This window comes from Lepidochelys kempii, chromosome 2 (genome assembly GCF_965140285.1).
Source record: "Lepidochelys kempii isolate rLepKem1 chromosome 2, rLepKem1.hap1, whole genome shotgun sequence".
NCBI classification, from domain to species: domain Eukaryota; kingdom Metazoa; phylum Chordata; order Testudines; family Cheloniidae; genus Lepidochelys; species Lepidochelys kempii.
Genome location: NC_136381.1, coordinates 198,729,920 through 198,748,734, shown reverse-complemented (window position 1 = coordinate 198,748,734; position 18,815 = coordinate 198,729,920). Strand labels below are relative to the sequence as shown.

Here is an 18,815-nt window from a genome sequence, read left to right as displayed (position 1 = left end):
TGGATTTTACTAAAACTAGACAAGCCATTTACAATGTACACTTTGCTTCTCTACAAAAGAAAAAGGACACTAAACTTTCTAAACTACTACATGCTACAAGGGGCCACAGCAATGGTTCCCTCAACCCACCCAGCAATATTGTTAACCTATCCAACTATACTCTCAGCCCAGCAGAAGCAGCTGTCCTATCTCGGGGCCTCTCCTTCTGCCCCTCCACCCCCACGAACATGATACAGTTCTGTGGTGACCTAGAATCCTATTTTCGACGTCTCCGACTCAAGGAATATTTCCAAAATACCTCTGAACAACATACTAATCCACAGAGGCCTCCCTACCAACACTGCAAAAAGAAGGATTCTAGGTGGACTCCTCCTGAAGGTCGAAACAGCAGACTGAACTTCTACATAGAGTGCTTCCGCCGACGTGTACAGGTTGAAATTGTGGAAAAGCAGCATCACTTGCCCCATAACCTCAGCCGTGCGGAACACAATGCCATCCACAGCCTCAGAAACAACTCTGACATCATAATCAAAAAGGCTGACAAAGGAGGTGCTGTTGTCATCATGAATAGGTCGGAATATGAACAAGAGGCTGCTCGGCAGCTCTCCAACACCACTTTCTACAAGCCATTACCCTCTGATCCCACTGAGAGTTACCAAAAGCAACTACAGCATTTGCTCAAGAAACTTCCTGAAAAAGCACAAGAAGAAATCCGCACAGACACACCCCTGGAACCCCGACCTGGGATATTCTATCTACTACCCAAGATCCATAAACCTGGAAATCCTGGGCGCCCCATCATCTCAGGCATTGGCACCCTGAGAGCAGGATTGTCTGGCTATGTAGACTCCCTCCTCAGGCCCTACGCTACCAGCACTCCCAGCTACTTTCGAGACACCACTGACTTCCTGAGGAAACTTCAGTCCATCGGTGATCTTCCTGATAACACCATCCTGGCCACTATGGATGTAGAAGCCCTCTACACCAACATTCCACACAAAGATGGACTACAAGCCGTCAAGAACACTATCCCCGATAATGTCACGGCTAACCTGGTGGCTGAACTTTGTGACTTTGTCCTTACCCATAACTATTTTACATTTGGGGACAATGTATACCTTCAGATCAGCGGCACTGCTATGGGTACCCGCAGGGCCCCACAGTATGCCAACATTTTTATGGCTGATTTAGAACAACGCTTCCTCAGCTCTCGTCCCCTAATGCCCCTACTCTACTTGCGCTATATTGATGACATCTTCATCATCTGGACCCATGGAAAAGAGGCCCTTGAGGAATTCCACCATGATTTGAACAATTTCCATCCCACCATCAACCTCAGCCTGGTCCAGTCCACACAAGAGATCCACTTCCTGGACACTACAGTGCTAATAAACAATGGTCACATAAACACCACCCTATACCGGAAACCGACTGACCGCTATTCCTACCTACATGCCTCCAGCTTTCACCCTGACCACACCACACGATCCATCATCTACAGCCAAGCTCTGCGATACAACCGCATTTGCTCCAACCCCTCAGACAGAGACAAACACCAACAAAATCTCTGTCAAGCTTTCTTACAACTACAATACCCACCTGCGGAAGTGAAGAAACAGATTGATAGAGCCAGAAGAGTTCCCAGAAGTCACCTACTACAGGACAGGCCTAACAAAGAAAATAACAGAACGCCACTAGCCGTCACCTTCAGCCCCCAACTAAAACCCCTCCAACGCATTATTAAGGATCTACAACCTATCCTGAAGGATGACCCAACACTCTCACAAATCTTGGGAGACAGGCCAGTCCTTGCCTACAGACAGCCCCGCAACCTGAAGCAAATACTCACCAACAACCACATACCACACAACAGAACCACTAACCCGGGAACCTATCCTTGCAACAAAGTCCGTTGCCAACTGTGCCCACATATCTATTCAGGGGACACCATCACAGGGCCTAATAACATCAGCCACTCTATCAGAGGCTCGTTCACCTGAACATCCACCAATGTGATATATGCCATCATGTGCCAGCAATGCCCCTCTGCCATTTACATTGGTCAAACTGGACAGTCTCTACGTAAAAGAATAAATGGACACAAATCAGATGTCAAGAATTATAACATTCATAAACCAGGTTTCAGAGTAACAGCCGTGTTAGTCTGTATTCGCAAAAAGAAAAGGAGTACTTGTGGCACCTTAGAGACTAACCAATTTATTTGAGCATAAGCTTTCATGAGCTACAGCTCACTTCATCGGATGCATACCGTGGAAACTGCAGCAGACTTTATATATACACAGAGAATATGAAACAATACCTCCTCCCACCCCACTGTCCTGCTGGTAATAGCTTATCTAAAGTGATCATCAGGTGGGCCATTTCCAGCACAAATCCAGGTTTTCTCACCCTCCACCCCCCCACACAAATTCACTCTCCTGCTGGTGATAGCCCATCCAAAGTGACAACTCTTTACACAATGTGCATGACAATCAAGTTGGGCTATTTCCTGCACAAATCCAGGTTTTCTCACATTCCCCCCACCCCCATACACACACAAACTCACTCTCCTGCTGGTAATAGCTCATCCAAACTGACCACTCTCCAAGTTTAAATCCAAGTTAAACCAGAACATCTGGGGGGGGGTAGGAAAAAACAAGAGGACACAGGCTACCTTGCATAATGACTTAGCCACTCCCAGTCTCTATTTAAGCCTAAATTAATAGTATCCAATTTGCAAATGAATTCCAATTCAGCAGTTTCTCGCTGGAGTCTGGATTTGAAGTTTTTTTGTTTTAAGATAGCGACCTTCATGTCTGTGATTGCGTGACCAGAGAGATTGAAGTGTTCTCCGACTGGTTTATGAATGTTATAATTCTTGACATCTGATTTGTGTCCATTTATTCTTTTACGTAGAGACTGTCCAGTTTGACCAGTGTACATGGCAGAGGGGCATTGCTGGCACATGATGGCATATATCACATTGGTGGATGTGCAGGTGAACGAGCCTCTGCTAGTGTGGCTGATGTTATTAGGCCCTGTGAGAACACTTCAGTCTCTCTGGTCACGCAATCACAGACATGAAGGTCGCTATCTTACAACAAAAAAACTTCAAATCCAGACTCCAGCGAGAAACTGCTGAATTGGAATTCATTTGCAAATTGGATACTATTAATTTAGGCTTAAATAGAGAGTGGGAGTGGCTAAGTCATTATGCAAGGTAGCCTATTTCCCCTTGTTTTTTCCTACCCCCCCCCCCGCCCGACGTTCTGGTTAAACTTGGATTTAAACTTGGAGAGTGGATGAGCTATTGCCAGCAGGAGAGTGAGTTTGTGTGTGTGTGTGTTCCCGGGGGTGTGGGAGGGGGGTGAGAAAGCCTGGATTTGTGCTGGAAATGGCCCACCTTGATTACCATGCACATTGTAGGGAGAGTGGTCACTTTGGATGAGCTATTACCAGCAGGAGAGTGAGTTTGTGTGTGTGGTTTTTGGAGGGGGGTGAGGGAGTGAGAGAACCTGGATTTGTGCAGGAAATGGCCCACCTTGATTATCATACACATTGTGAAGAGAGTGGTCACTTTGGATGGGCTATTACCAGCAGGAGAGTGAGTTTGTTTGTGGGGGGGGGCGGAGGGTGAGAAAACCTGGATTTGTGCTGGAAATGGCCCAACTTGATGATCACTTTAGATAAGCTATTACCAGCAGGACAGTGGGGTGGGAGGAGGTATTGTTTCATGGTCTCTGTGTGTATATAATGTCTTCTGCAGTTTCCACGGTATGCATCCAATGAAGTGAGCTGTAGCTCACGAAAGCTCATGCTCAAATAAATTGGTTAGTCTCTAAGGTGCCACAAGTTTTGAGAGTGAAACTGGTATTTGGGTCCACCTACCCTAGAAAAAAAATGTTTCAGGAGTTTGTCAATTTTCTAGGTTAGATGGACCTAAAGAATGCTACTGAAAAGGGTTTAATTGCTGGCACAAAATCTTTTTCCACATTGTTACAGAAAATGTGATTGAGACTGCGACGTTGCACTCCATATGTTTTATGGAAATAGGTTTCATAAGGGTGAATATGATGTAACTGGAATATGCTTCATGCAAAAGGTCTCTTGTAAGGTATCATTATAAAGCTTATAATCTACTGAGTGTGTTCATCCTATTTGTATGACTGTATCTAAAACTACAAATATGAAGTATTACTCTGAGGTACTATTGTAATTATGCAAAGTGTGGGCCACTAATGGTGGCTTAGGATCTTGATGGCTACCATTAACTAGAACAATTGGTTGTAAATGGCTCTGTTTACGTGTAAGCCTTCCTGTGAGTCAGGCCAGCAAGAATGGAGGCTTGGGGTCTCACAGGACATGTGACCATGTCACCTGGTACTGGAATCCATCTTAAACCTGGTGCTTTTCCTTTTAGAAGGAGGGGTGGGGTCCCAGAGAGACAAAAGATTCCCGTCTTGTGCCAAAGCTACAAAAGGGGGTGGAACAAAACAAAGGGGGCTGCAGTCATGAGAAAACCCCTAGTTGTCACCTGAGCTGGAACTAACAAGAACTGTACCAGGGGAAAGGATTGTGCTTAGAGTAAGAAGGAGTCTAGTCTGTGAAAGAAGCTTATTGGAACATCTCTGAGGGTGAGATTTACCTGTATTCATTTCATACATGTATTAGGCTTAAACTTGTATATTTGTTTTATTTTGCTTGTTAACTTACTTTGTTCTGTCTGTCTGTTACTTGAAACCACTTAAATCCTACTTTTTATACTTAATAAAATCACTTCTGTTTATTAGTAAACCCAGAGTAAGTGATTAATATCTGGGGGAACAAACAGCTGTACATCTCTATTGGTGTTACAGAGGGTGGACAATTTATGAGTTTACCCTGTATAATGATTATACAGAGTAAAATGGATTTATTTGGGGTTTAGATCCCATTGGGAGCTGGGTGTCTGGGTGCTGGAGATAGGTGACTTGCTGAGTGATTTTTCAGTTAAAGCTGGCACCTTTGAGGGCGGACCAGACCTGGGTCTGTGTTGGAGCAGACTAGCGTGTCTGGCTCAACAAGGCAGGGTTCTGGAGTCCCAAGCTGGCAGTAGAAAATGGGCTCAGAGGTACTTCCACCACGTCAGGTGACAGCCTCAAAGTCTCTGTGACCGAACCTGTCACAGAGACCTCATGGAACATAGTCTCGAGCTCTGTAGCGGTACTGAAAATGTTTGTCTCATCTACTCTATAGCAATGAAACTGTCCTCCGAAGCAGTTGGGTTGGGAACAGAAAACTTGCTTGTAATCATTGTTGTTAATTGGTCATTTCTGTTCGTCACCTGAAAGAACCCTACTGATGTGACTGAACACTAGTGAAAACCTGTTTTTAGAGTCTGTTTCATGAGTAATTGCTGAGGTGTCCAAAAATTTATCCTGGTAATTAACTAGGTTTTACAAGTATAACTATTTAGTGATAGAGTTCAATTTGTATTAAAGTTCACCTTGCGTAATATTTCTGTTCTTATGTCAGGTTGCATATGAAATCTTGCTTATGTTTATCTGTTGACTGTGTTGCTTGTGGGAGATATAAGAGGGATGATTAGCCTATTATGGTCCACCTAAACCATAAGAAAGGGATATAGGAGAGACTCAGGAAAAGGTAGATAGTGCTGAATAGTTTACAAAGTAAAGGATGGTGACAGCAAAACAATCAAATAAAGCCCTGTTTGACCTTTGCCAGGACTCAAAGATCCCTAACAGCAACGCTGGGCAGCTGTTTTGGTTGGCCAGTTGGGTTTTGGGGTTTGTTTGTTTGTTTTTTAATGGCGCTTCTCCTATGAAAACCAATTCTCATTCTGATCTGTGTTTTCTAGAAAACACTTCCAAGATTAGAAGCAACATACAAAGCCTGGAAGAAAGAGGTAATTGCTTTTTCCCCCATACTGAGCTTTTCTTGTATTTGCTTCACACAATTATTTGTCAGTTCAGAGTTATAAAATTAATTTCTGACTTCAAGAGGAAAAAGAAGAAAAGTCAAATACATTTTTAACATGAACCCAACCCATCAGTCTAAAAGTGCTGATTCACTTGCCCACACAGTGTGATTAAGCTGTTAATCTGTTCAGGAGCAAATACATTCAGTGATCTCGCTATCAGCAAGTAATTATAGCTTAATATGTTCATGCAGGCTCTCCTTAACTATTTTATTACTCCGTAATTGTTAAGAAATACTATTCATACCCTGTGATCTATTAACGGTTTCCTATAACACATACCTCTATAACTAAAAATGTTTAGTGAACAGGTATGTGGTGTTAAAAAGATGTTTATAATGGAAGTCTTGAAGAGCTGAGAATGTCCATTGACATTTCAAGTCCTGTATTAAGAGAATATTATGGCGTGGGTACATTATCTAATGATATACCTAATGAATCTGTTATGTAATTTAAGTTCAGGCTCACACTGATTAATCATGACATTTCTATTATTCATTGAATCAGTGATCTCTCCTGAATGTTTTCTCTCCTGCCTCATTTGCTGTTAGCTTTTATTCATGTTTTTATAACTGCATAAGGACTCAATCCTGCAAGCTGCTGAAAATACTCCACTGTCATAGACTTTCATTTGGGAGCTTAGAGCACTTAGCACCTTCTAAGCAACTCTTGGCATCTCTCTCAAGATTGCCCTATGTAGTACTACTGATTACCTGCCTCCAAGGCAGCCATGCACTTGTGCCATCAGCTAGGTAGGGTGGGGATTGACCACAACTGTCTTCTCTCTCCTTCGCTGTTGATGCTCCTCTAGAAGCAGCCCGTGATGCCAGACTCCATTGCCCACTTGCTAAATTTTCAAACAAGTACTTTTGTGCTTTCTCCCATGCTGCCCCTCATCTTTGGGAGATGCTCCCTGCAAACATCTGCAAAATGACCTAATTATTCACCTTCAGATCCTTCCTTAAATCTCTCCTTTGCCTTAATACCTACAAAGACTTGACAACGGTGAGGCTGCTGGTTTGCTGAGATCACTGGCTATTATGTTGATTCCTTGTACTCCCCTGTCCATCTGTATCCATCTATTGTCTCTTGTCTTACATTTAGATTGTAAGCTCCTGAGGACAGGGACCGTCACTTTGTTCTGTTAGTACAGTGCATGGCACAAGGGGAATCTGGTACATGAGTAGGGCTTGTAGACACTATGTAGCATAAATAAATAATATGCTGTCTAGTGAACCCACCACCAGGGAAAGCTGCACCGAAAGCTAATGTTGCCAGTACTCTCCATGCAGACTGAAGACCACATTCTAATTTCTTACGCTGTGTTTTTACTTCAGAAATCTACCCTGAATGTGTTACCCAGGCACTTTAAGAATTGTATAGTACAGCTCAGATAGTAAACTCTTTTTTTTTTCTTCTAAGTGAATGTATTGCTTGTGAAAGAAGCCAGATTGATACCTATGAAGACTGCTGTCTGCTAGGCACAGAACTGGTAAAGCACGAATATGCAGTGATGCAAACTTTTCTCTAATATCCTGCCAGTAATCCTCAACTCCATTTTGCAGGCATCATCCCTAACCATAGAGGAAGTGCAGTCTCCGTACCATCTCGGTCTTTTGCCTCTTCTAAGACTGTCAAAACATACTGACAGGTTTTGTGATAAGCACCTCTGTCTGCAAGGAACTGCACTGAAATCATTAACTTATTTCATGTACACTAACCTCTGAACAGTCATTATTTGGTAATGATTTTTGGACACTACTAGCCTGGACTAGATTCAGACCTGTACTTGGTCTCACCAATATTTTTAAACATCAGTGGATGGCTTCTGGCTGTTCCTAAGCAGAGTGGGGAGAAAGTTCATGGAAATGTTCCCTCTCCATGTGCACAGGCTCAGGGGGCAGCTAGAATCCAGATGTTTGTGCCCTCAAACCTAGAGTATAGGAGAGTTACAGGGCAACACAAAGCGCCACACACACTGGAGGAATTGTGGCTGGATATGGACATGGCTAGAGCCTTGGTCCTGTGTACCAGCTTGTGATCTGAGTCTGGTGAAGGATGGAGTGTAAGCTACACCCTTTGTTAGTAGAGTCCCTCCACAGACATTCTGCCTCTCTTGGCTCTTCATAAGCACGTCTGTGGTCACTACCACTTTTGCAATAAAATCTGTACTGCTCCCACCACTACACCTGAGGGCCTAAAAGCCACAATCTAGTGTTTAAGAAAGATAAATTCCGCTTCGTCCTATTTTCCTTACTCTTTTTAGTAAAGTAAATTTCTCACTTTGTGGGGGAAGGTGAACTGTTTGCTCTTCCCTGTTGAATTCAGGTTCTGAGTTTTAGCTACATGTGGTGGTTCTCTCACTAGTACTACTCACAAGATAGTATTTCTAGAGATATGATAGTATGTATAGTTTGTAAGAATAGTAATGACATAAAAGTGAAGCCACAAAATCTGTCTTTGGATATGGATTATATGGGTATGCGCAGTGATGAGATGCCAAAATCTTAACAACTGGTTCCCTCCTCACCTCATGAGGGGGTCGTGGACTGCCCCGCAGGACTCCTGCCCCAGTCAGAACAAATAAAAGCTGTGGGCCACTTTGAAGTCAGTGGAGCTACACCAGTTTACGCCAGCTTAGGATCCAGCTCTTCAGTAGAAATGGGATAGAGGGAAGTATTTGAGTCATTTACATTACTGAAAAGAAGAAAAAGAACAGAACGAATATGAGGATCATGGGACTTCTCTCCATAAGTATGATCCATACAAATTATATGTCTATCACAAGTATAATATCAAGTATCCTTTGCATGTGGCATGACTTAAGTACAATACATCTTAGACTTAGTGCTTTGTGTTTAGCATTTTCATCTCTAATAACCTTGTGGGTATCTTTCTAGTTTTGGGTGAAAGGGCCCTGAATAAGTTCATAATCTGAACTGTCTCACCTTGGATATCACTGTGTTTATGCTTTTCATCTGCGTGCAACATCTGCTGAAAAGTTTCTAAGATTGAAATGGATGCTGCCATCTTCCATTTCCTTGGAGAGAGCATTGGGGGCAGGATAAGAAGATACACTAGCTTTTCCTGTGACCTCATTCAACTTGTTCCTTTCGGTGGAAAGTGTTTTGGTTTATTTGGGGAAAAAAAGGAGCCCAAATTTTCATAATTACGACTGCTCCAAAGGCCAAACTCTGCACTCACTGAGGTCAGTGGCAGGTAATTTGCGTTTCGTGGGTAAAACAAAGGCAATATCTGACCCAGGGGGCTAGGTTTGTCCCAGAGCACCAGCATAGCACCTGGCACAGTTCCCTGCTGGTAGAAGACCCATCAGGACATGTGAAAGCAGTCAAAACATCCCTTGTATCATGGCAGACAGTGAAATGGGTTAGCCATGAAGGAAGTGTGGTTAGGGAATGCATTTGGTTTGGCACCTCCTGTTAGGATATAGATATGCAGGCCTGCCTGTAAAGGCATATACTCTAAGAATTTAGGTGTATTCTTATCACTTAGCTAGTTATAGAGGTATAAAAGAAAGAGAATCAAAATCACTGTCTGCCAGTGTAAGGTCCTTCTCTTACTGTGACAGTCTGAGGCCCTGTGCTTAAGTTAAGATCTTTGGCTAAGCAGCAGAGGCAGCCATAAGCTGCGAATGATCAGATCCTCACATTCCAAACTAGTCACATTGAAATAAGGTGCTATTGGGCTGTTAGGAATACAATCCTGTTCTGATAATGCCTATCACCTCCAGAGAAAGGGAAGTGCCTAGAAGATGTAAAAGGAAACTTAGTTTGATAGCATCCTGTCTGGCAAGAACTCACTTATCAATAGCTGGGATGTGAAATCCTCATTTCTGTGTTTGTTCTATCACTGTAGTCCCCATTTCCCTATTGTTTGTCTGCATAATCTCTGTCTGGTTCTGTGATTGTTCCTGTCTGCTGTATAATTAATTTTGCTGGGTGTAAACTAAGGTGGTGGGATATAATTGGTTAAATAATCATGTTACAATATGTTCGGAGTGGTTAGTTAAATTTCAGTAAAATGATAGGTTAAGGTATAGCTAAGCAGAACTCAAGTTTTACTATATAGTCTGCAGTCAATCAGGAAGTAAGGGGGGGAAGGGAACAGGTAATGGGGGTGGGGAATTGGAATGATGTTTTGCTAAGGGGGGGAATGGGAACAGGGACACAGGTAAGGCTCTGAGGTGTCAGAGCTGGGAAGGGGGACACTAAGGAAGGAAACTGGAATCATGCTTGCTGGAGGTTCACCCCAATAAACATTGAATTGTTTGCACCTTTGGACTTCGGGTATTGTTGCTCTCTGTTCATGCGAGAAGGACCAGGGAAGTAAGTGGGTGAAGGAATAAGCTCCCTAACACCTCCCAACTGTGCCTTTCACCTTCAGAGCTTCTCTGGAGCTCCAGTAGAAGATAAAGCTGCTTCTCCAGGACAGCCCACCAGAAGGGTGTATTTTACTCCTCTCTTCTAATTAATTTTAATTAACCTGGCCCCAGCAATTTAGGTGCTCATCACCTAGGGAACTAGCAAGTGTGAGACAAGACCAAAATGAGTGTTTTAGTGCACTCCTGATTCTAGGTTGCCTCTAACGTATGCTGTGAGTTTTCATTTGAGATTGTTTTAGTTTATCAGTTGTTAGATTTAACTGTTACTTTGTAGAGGGATCTCAACAGACATGAGATGATGGTTGGTAATTTTTGAAATCACAGCCCTGTTACCAGCTCACATTGTAGTTTTGGCCTTCACAACATCCCCTGGCAACAAGTTCCACAGGTTGACTGTGCATTGTGTGAAGTACTTCCTTTTGTTTGTTTTAAGCCTGCTGTCTATTAATTTCATAGTGACCTCTAGTTCTTGTGTTATACGCAGAGGTCACTTTCTTATTCACTTTCAGTTTTGCCATACCATTCATGACTATAGATCTTTTTCATATTCCCTCCTGGTTATCTGTTTTCTAAATTGAACAGTCCCAGTCTTTTTAATCTCTCCTCACATGAAAGCTGTTTCATTGCCTTTCTCTGTCTTTTTTCCAATTCTAATGTTTTTTTCTGAGATGGGGAGACCAGAACTGCGTGCAGTGTTCAAGGTGTGGGAGTACCATGGATGTATATGGAGGCATTATGATGTTTTCTGTTTTAATTATCTATCCCTTTCCTAATAGTTCTTAACATTGTTACCTTTTTTGACTGCCACTGCACATTTAGCAAATGTTTTCAGAGAACTATCCACAATGACTCCAAGATCTTTCTTGAGAAGTAACAGCTAATTTAGACCCCATCAATTTGTATGTATGGCTGGGATTATTCTTTTCAATGTGCATTGCTTTGCACTTATCAAGATTTACTTTAATCTACCATTTTGTTTCCCAGTCACCCAGTTTTGTGAAACCTCTTTGTAACATTTTGCAGTCAGCTTTGGACTGAACTATCTTGAATAATTTTGTATTGTCTGGAAATTTTGCCACTTCACTGTTCACCCCCTTTTCCAGGTCATTTATGAATATGTTGGACAGCACAGGCCCTAGTACAGATCCTTGGGGGACCTTGGTATTGACCTCTTTCCATTGTGAAAACTGACCATTTATTCCTATCCTTTGTTTCCTGTCTTTTAACCAGTTACTGGTCCTTGAGAGGACCTTCTCTCTCATCCCAGGAGTGCTTACTTTACTTAAAAGCCTTTGATAAGGGACCTAGTCAAAGGCTTTCTGAAAGTCTAAGTACACTTTATTGACTGGATCACACTTTTCCACATACTTGTTGACTACTTCAAAGAACTCTATTAGATTAGTGAGCCATTATTTCCTTTTAAAAAAGCTATGTTGACTGTTCCCCAATATATCGTGTTCATCTATGCGTCTGATAATTTTCTTCTTTACAATAGTTTCAACCAATTTGCCTGGTACTGAAGTTAGGCTTACTGGCATATAATTGCCAGGATCATTTCTGGAGCCTTTTTTTTTAAAAATCTGTATTATATTAGTTACCCTCCAGTTGTATGCTACAGATGCTGATTTAAGCGATAGGTTACATACCACAGTTATTAGATCTGAAATTTCATATTAGTTTCTTCAAAACTCTTGGGTAATACCATCATCTGGTCCTGGTGACTTATTACTGTTTAATGTATCATTTTGTTCCAAAGTGTCCTCTATTGACACCTCAATCTAGGACAGTTCCTCAGATTCATCACCTAAAAAGAATGGTTCAGGTGTGGGAATCTCCCTCACATCCTCTGCTGTGAAGACTGATGAACATAATCCATTTAGCTTTTCTGCAATGGCCTGGTCTTCCCTGAGTGCTCTTTTAGCACCTCAAATGTCTAATGGCCCCACTGATCATTTGGCAGGCTTCTTGCTTCTGATGTACTTCAACAATTTTTTGCTGCTAGTTTTTGTGTCCGTAGCTAGTTGCTCTTTAAATTATTTCTTGGCCTGCCTTATACTTTTCTTATTATACTTGAGTTTATATTCCTGTCTATTTTTCTCACTAGGATTTGAATTCCAGCTGTTAAAGGATTCTTTTTGCCTCTAATTGCCCCTTTTACTCTTTTATGTTTAGCCATGGTGGCATTTTTGGATCCTTGTACTGTTTTTTTCTTTTTTATTTCGGGTATTCATTTTGTTTGAGCCTTTATTATGGTGTTTTTAAATGGTCTCCATGCAGTTTGCAGGCATTTCACCCTTATGACTGTTCCTTTTAATTTCCATTTAACTACCTTCCTCATTTTTGTTTAGTTCCCCTTTTTGAAATTAAATGCTGCTAAGGTGGGTTTCTTTGGCATTTTTCCCCCAACAAGGATGTTAAAATTAATTACTTTATGGTTGCTATTCCTGAGTGGTTCAGCTATGTTCTCCTCTTGGACTACATTTGGTGTGCTCCACTTAAGACTAAGTCAAGAATTGCGTCTCCCCTTGTGGGTTCCACGACTAGTTGCTCCAAGAAGCAGTCATTAATGGTGGATAGAAATTTTATCTATGCATCCCTTCCTGAGGTGACATGTTCCCAGCTAATATGGGGCTAGCTGAAATCCTCCATTTATTGTGTTTTCTGCCTTTGTAGCGTCTATAATGTCCCTGAACATTTAACAGTCACTGTCACCATCCTGGTCAGGTGGTCAGAAGTATATTCTTACAGCTATACTTTTATTGTTTAAGCATGGAATTTCTATCCATAGAAATTCTGTGGTACAGTTTTGATTAATTTAAGATTTTTACTTTATTTGACTCTGCCTTCTTTCACATATAGTGCCACTCCCTCAGCAATGTGACCTATTCTGTTATTCCTATATATTTTGTACCCTGGTATTACTGGTCCCATTGATTATCCTCATACCACCAAGTTTCTGTGATGGACCTATTATGTCAATGTCCTCATTTGGTGCCAGGCAGTCTAGTTAACCCATCTTAGTATTTAGATTTGTAGCATTTCTATAGAAGAGAATGGGGAGGAAAAAGTTACAGCTAAGGACTGTCATTAATTCTCAAGAAATACCATTCTTGTTGATTGTTGCTTTTATTAGCTGACACTGAATAACACATAAATGTGTGGATAATTCTTTGTATGAATAACGTAATATGAATTAGTAAGTTTAGGACATTTCTAAAGCATTCATGTCCTTTACATCAGTCGGCTACTTGGCTTAGATGCGTTCTCTTTTTATTATTCTTTGTTTGTTTGTATTTCAGTAGCACCAATAGGCTCCAATCAGAGATCATCACTCCATAATGCTAGACACTGTGCAGAATACTTAAAAAGTCAGTACTTGTTCCAAAGAGCTTACAAAGTAGGTTACAAAAGAACATAACTGGTGGGTGAAATGGACTAGTGAGGGAAGAGATGAGGATGTAAAGTTAAAACAAGCATATCTTAGCACCGTGAATAGTAGTCATAACTGGCCACCTGCATAACCTTTGTCAGCAATCTGAAGAGTCCATTGAGCTCAGAATAACAATTACATTATTTCTCAAGTCGCAGTTTGTAGGGTTGGGGACTTCTCTGCCAGAGTCACTGTAGAGTAATGTTCAGGAGGCAGGAAGGTAGAAACATTTGCTGCTATTCTGCACCATGATGCTTATCTGCATTCTTAGAGTTCAGCATGGTATTTGTGAACCTGTTTGCTTGGGTGGACTTGAGCTCTCTTTGAAATGTGTCACCCACTTCTTACTTTCCTGTACACGACTCTCAGGATCTTAGACATGGAGACATAGCAGGAATGCTTTTGGAGAGCTATGTAAGTGGCGTTGCTCGCAGACTGTTACAATTATAATTCTACATTCATTAAACAGCAGTCAGGTAACATCATGTTAGAAATACGGTGCCATGCATCTGTTGTCTGACAAATTATTTTTCATTGGATTGATAACTATCAAATGCTTCAGAGTTCATAAAGCTAATTCTTGCACTTTCATAACCATATTATTGATATTGACTCATGTTATGGAAAACACTGATGTAACTGTACATCCAGGTATATGCTAACAATCAATTTATGCTTTGTTTTCCCACCAGGATATATTGAATGCTCATTTCAATACAGGCTAATAAATGCATTGCCTGAGCCTCAGGCCCTGGTGAGGAGAACAGTGATAATACTTATGTTCCTGTGAGATCAGCAACCGAGATGCCTGCAGGCCACTTGAAACAGCTTGAGGCGGGAGTCTTACTGCTGTTGAGCATTCCTATAGTAAGGATTCCAGTATTACTTATTAGTAAAAAGTTGCAGTGTGTGAGCAGTAGGTAGCAACACCATGCTTATCACCTTTGTGATGCTGAGCCAGGTCAGTGACCTAATATCAGTACCAGTGGCCTTGTTTATGGTACGCCGCACAGGAAAGAGTGGTGAAACAGTCATTTTAATTATTAAGAAATACTTTGCAGCAAGGAACAAGTTCACGGTGAAAAGGATATATATTGCATGGTGGGGCCTGAGTCTTTCCACTTCTAGGCCATGGTTACAGATGCTTTGTGGTCAGGATTTTCCCTGACTGTGTGTGTTAGTGTCCTGCTGCTTATGGGGCTCTCTTTCTTTGGCATCCTCCTGTTTCTGTGAGGGTGAGGTTCTTCGTGAAGAGTGGGGTATAATCTAAGAATCAGGTTCTGTTTCCTATTTTTGGAGAATGTTCTTGCACTGTTTAATTTAATCTGAGCCCAGACACTGCTGTGATGGGAATTTTCTGTATAGATTTTAATTCAACAAATGGTTAGACTGAAAAATGAAGGAACATAAATCTGTCCTACCTGTTATATGGTGGGGAAATGGATCTGCCCTGACTTATGGGTGGGCAGGGAAGGTCAGGGCAGCCAGTTTTCCCTTAGTAGTGTGCAGGGCCTGTGTCAACTCTTCATGCTCCAAGCTGGGGCTGGGCAAGCAGGCTCTGGTGGGGAGAGAAGGGCTGCAGTTACTCAGTGCAGTAGCAGCTTGTCCACCTTCTCATATGCTGCTGGAGTAGCTGGCAGGGACCATGCGGTTGTTAACTAACCTAGTGGAGTTCCTCTTGTAGCAGCTCCCACCACCACAGGCATGGTGGCAGACCCACACTGTGGAGCTGCCAAAGTTAGCCACCTGCCTGTTCCATCTTAGCCTCAGAAAGGGCTCAACATTGTAACCAGCACTAAGCTCTTCTGGGCAGGTTAATAAAACACTTTTTTTGCAGCCCATAAGTGTTTTCTGCCCTCCATGATCACAGCACTGTGCACAGGATTGATCTAAGGCTTTTAGGGAGGTTTAGCAAGATGATTCTTAAGGATACATCCCAAACACAATAGATTTATTTTACACAGGAAGTGTGTGTGTGTGTGTGTACATGCGAGTGTGTGCGTGCATGGAAATTTAGGTTCTGCCTAGCCTCATTTTGAATACTGAGAACCCAGCTGCTGCTTTCTTCAACCTTAGTGTTGTTCTTTGTTTGGGGTTTTTACATTTTGTTTTCCTTCATTTTACATTTTCAAGGCTAGCATAGCAAGAAAAAGGGATAGAAACTTTTTTTTTTCTTTTAATGAAAACTGAGATCCCTGTTTATGGAGCCCAAATGCCAGCTCTGTTAACAAGCGACTTGTGCAAGCCCCCTCCTGGCTCACCAGTGCAAAAGTGAATGTGTTTAGTTGTCTTGCAGATATACTTTGCAGGAGGCCGCTGTGGGATTCTTTAGAAATTCCGACAGTCTACTGAAGCAGCAATGGAATACTCACATGTAGCGTACCTGACACACAAACCAATACTGGGAGGCATGTTTTGTCCTGATGTAACTGCACTGTAACAGCAGCAAAATGGTTAACTAAAACTCCTGTAGTTGGGTTAAAAATATTCAGTAATATAGAGAGTCAATGCTGTGGTGAGATCCTGGAAAGTGTGGTTAGTTTGTGGATTCTACAGGATGCACCACTGCAGGCAGAAGTGATTGCAATATAGATATCCTTTGTTCCACATGGAATCTCACAAATCCCTCCCTATAGGGATTTCCGTTTTCATTGGACTCCACTGTATGTTAAAAATCATGTATATGTACATATAACTCAGAAGGCTTGAAAATGTCTGAGCTGCTAAAAGACTAGAAAGTGTGTGAATAAAAACAAATGGGCCTGGAATGGTTAGCAATTCATGGTTTAGCATAATGGGAGGGAAAAAATGAAGTTATCTGTGAATCCTTATAGGTCAACATATCATAGTCCGCATTTGTGTTTCTGTTGAAGAAATATGCTTCTGCATATTTGCATCTTTTTCCCTCTGAAGATGGCTTAAGAGATATTAATCATTTTCTTATCTTCCATTGGGATATAGTATACCTCGAGTGAGTTTTTGGTCATTGCACAGACATGGTACTGTTTCCTTTGTTTGTATTTTGTTTTATTTCTGTTTTCTGTATGTTACTTATAGACAATAAATCTTTTTAGACAGAAAATGGAAGATGAAATTTATTTCTTTAGAACTCTCCAGAAATATCTAGCAACATTTCATGAACTAGAAGACTCAAAACATTCAGAAGCAAAAAAAGGAATTGAGGGGGGAAATACACACATGGTATATGGATTTGTGCTGTGCCTTCCAGCAGTATTTGTCTTGGTTGTTTTTATAATGAGTGCATTCAGTCAGAAAAATGTTTCGTCAATGTAATTCTCTAATTTGGACTTAAAATAGGAAGTATTTCGTTTTGAGGTCATTAACCACAAAAATATTGGCCTTATTTGTCACTGTTGCTGGTTTTCAACTGTAAATCCTATTAATGTGCCTTCTATTGTAACTTAGAAAATGTAAATACATTTTATGGCTGTTATTTTAGTAAGTCTGTGATAAAAACAAACTACTGTTGTAATAATTGTCTGATATTAAACCCAAACCTCTGCATTTCAGAACTATTGTGGCCTATCTTTTTAAAGATGTGCTGCAATTTTAGTACTAAGCTCAGATTAATGCTAATAGGAGTTAGATGAGTAAATCCCCTGTGCGCTGATGGGATAATAGACCATTGTGCAATACTTTTCAGTTAAATTACATTTATTTCCTTTTAAATGAACTAATCTGGATTGTATTGTACGATCTAAGGAACCTTTTTTTCTCTCCTTAGGTTTATTTTTAAGAAGAACACTGACCATGAGGAAGTCCACCTGTTAGTCCATTTTTGCTAATTCTGCTGAAGAAAATGAAGCTACGCTTTGGCTGTACAGAATCCTTTACCACCACTGTTGGGTAAATGAGAAATGGTCGTGTGATTATGCTGACATCCCAGCATGCATTTGGTAGACCTGTGGTTAACTCGTTCCCTCTCCATGTGTCTACTCTTACAAAGTTTTGTCCTCATGATACTGTGCTTTCATTCTGCCAGTATGTGCCCAAAAGGCTGCCTTTGTTCTCATTCTGGAGGTTTAAATGTCAGTTGTAGCAATGCAAATCTCAAGGAAATACCCAGAGATCTTCCTCCTGAAACAGTCTTACTTTATTTGGACTCCAATCAGATAACGTCAATCCCAAATGAAATTTTTAAGGACTTGCATCAACTGAGAGTTCTCAATTTATCCAAAAATGGTATTGAATTTATAGATGAACATGCCTTTAAAGGAGTGGCAGAAACCTTGCAGACTTTGGACTTGTCTGACAACCGGATTCAAAGTGTGCACAAAAATGCTTTCAATAACTTAAAGGCCAGAGCCAGAATTGCAAACAATCCTTGGCACTGTGACTGTACTCTGCAGCAGGTCCTGAGGAGCATGGCATCCAACCATGAAACAGCCAACAATGTCATCTGTAAGACTTCTGTGTTAGATGAACATGCTGGGAGACCGTTCCTCAATGCTGCCAATGATGCAGATCTTTGTAACCTTCCTAAAAAGACTACTGATTATGCCATGCTAGTCACCATGTTTGGCTGGTTCACCATGGTGATATCCTATGTTGTTTATTATGTTCGGCAAAATCAAGAGGATGCAAGAAGACACCTTGAGTACTTGAAATCCCTGCCAAGCAGGCAAAAGAAACCAGAAGAAGCTGATGACATTAGCACTGTGGTATAGTATCCTGAATACAACTGACTTTGAGATGGCAATTAGATTTGGATGGCACTAAAACCAGAGGTTTACTTCTAACATTCATTGTAAACATTTAAGACTTTTTTTTTCAGTTTAACTGAATTATGCCACTGTTGATCTTTCTAACAAAAGTTTTTGTTTGGGTGGTATAGCTTAATTGCTTCTCTGGTGGTATTCTAAAGTAAGTAAACTAATATGTAAACATTAGTTAGACCCATTTAATAACAAAATTTATTTTTTTAATTTAAAACCGAATAAAAACTTAACTTTGAACCATGTTAAACAGAGTAATTTATTGATCAG

The 18,815-nt window shown here is 41.2% G+C and overlaps 1 protein-coding gene across 6 annotated transcripts in view; it reads left to right on the top strand.

Moving 5' to 3' along the window:
• The window catches only part of LRRC3B (leucine rich repeat containing 3B), a 300,698-nt gene extending 281,950 nt beyond the window's left edge, over positions 1 to 18,748 (top strand). For 5 of the 6 annotated variants that reach the window (XM_073333447.1, XM_073333448.1, XM_073333444.2 and 2 more), the window contains one exon: positions 17,555 to 18,748. In XM_073333447.1, coding sequence (XP_073189548.1) covers positions 17,718 to 18,497 — 780 coding nt within the window. In that variant the 5' untranslated portion in view covers positions 17,555 to 17,717 and the 3' untranslated portion in view covers positions 18,498 to 18,748. Of the gene's footprint in view, positions 1 to 14,501; positions 14,677 to 17,554 lie in introns of all 6 variants that reach the window. The other variant, XM_073333442.2, reaches the window with a different exon arrangement.
• The last annotated feature ends 67 nt before the right edge of the window (positions 18,749 to 18,815 follow it).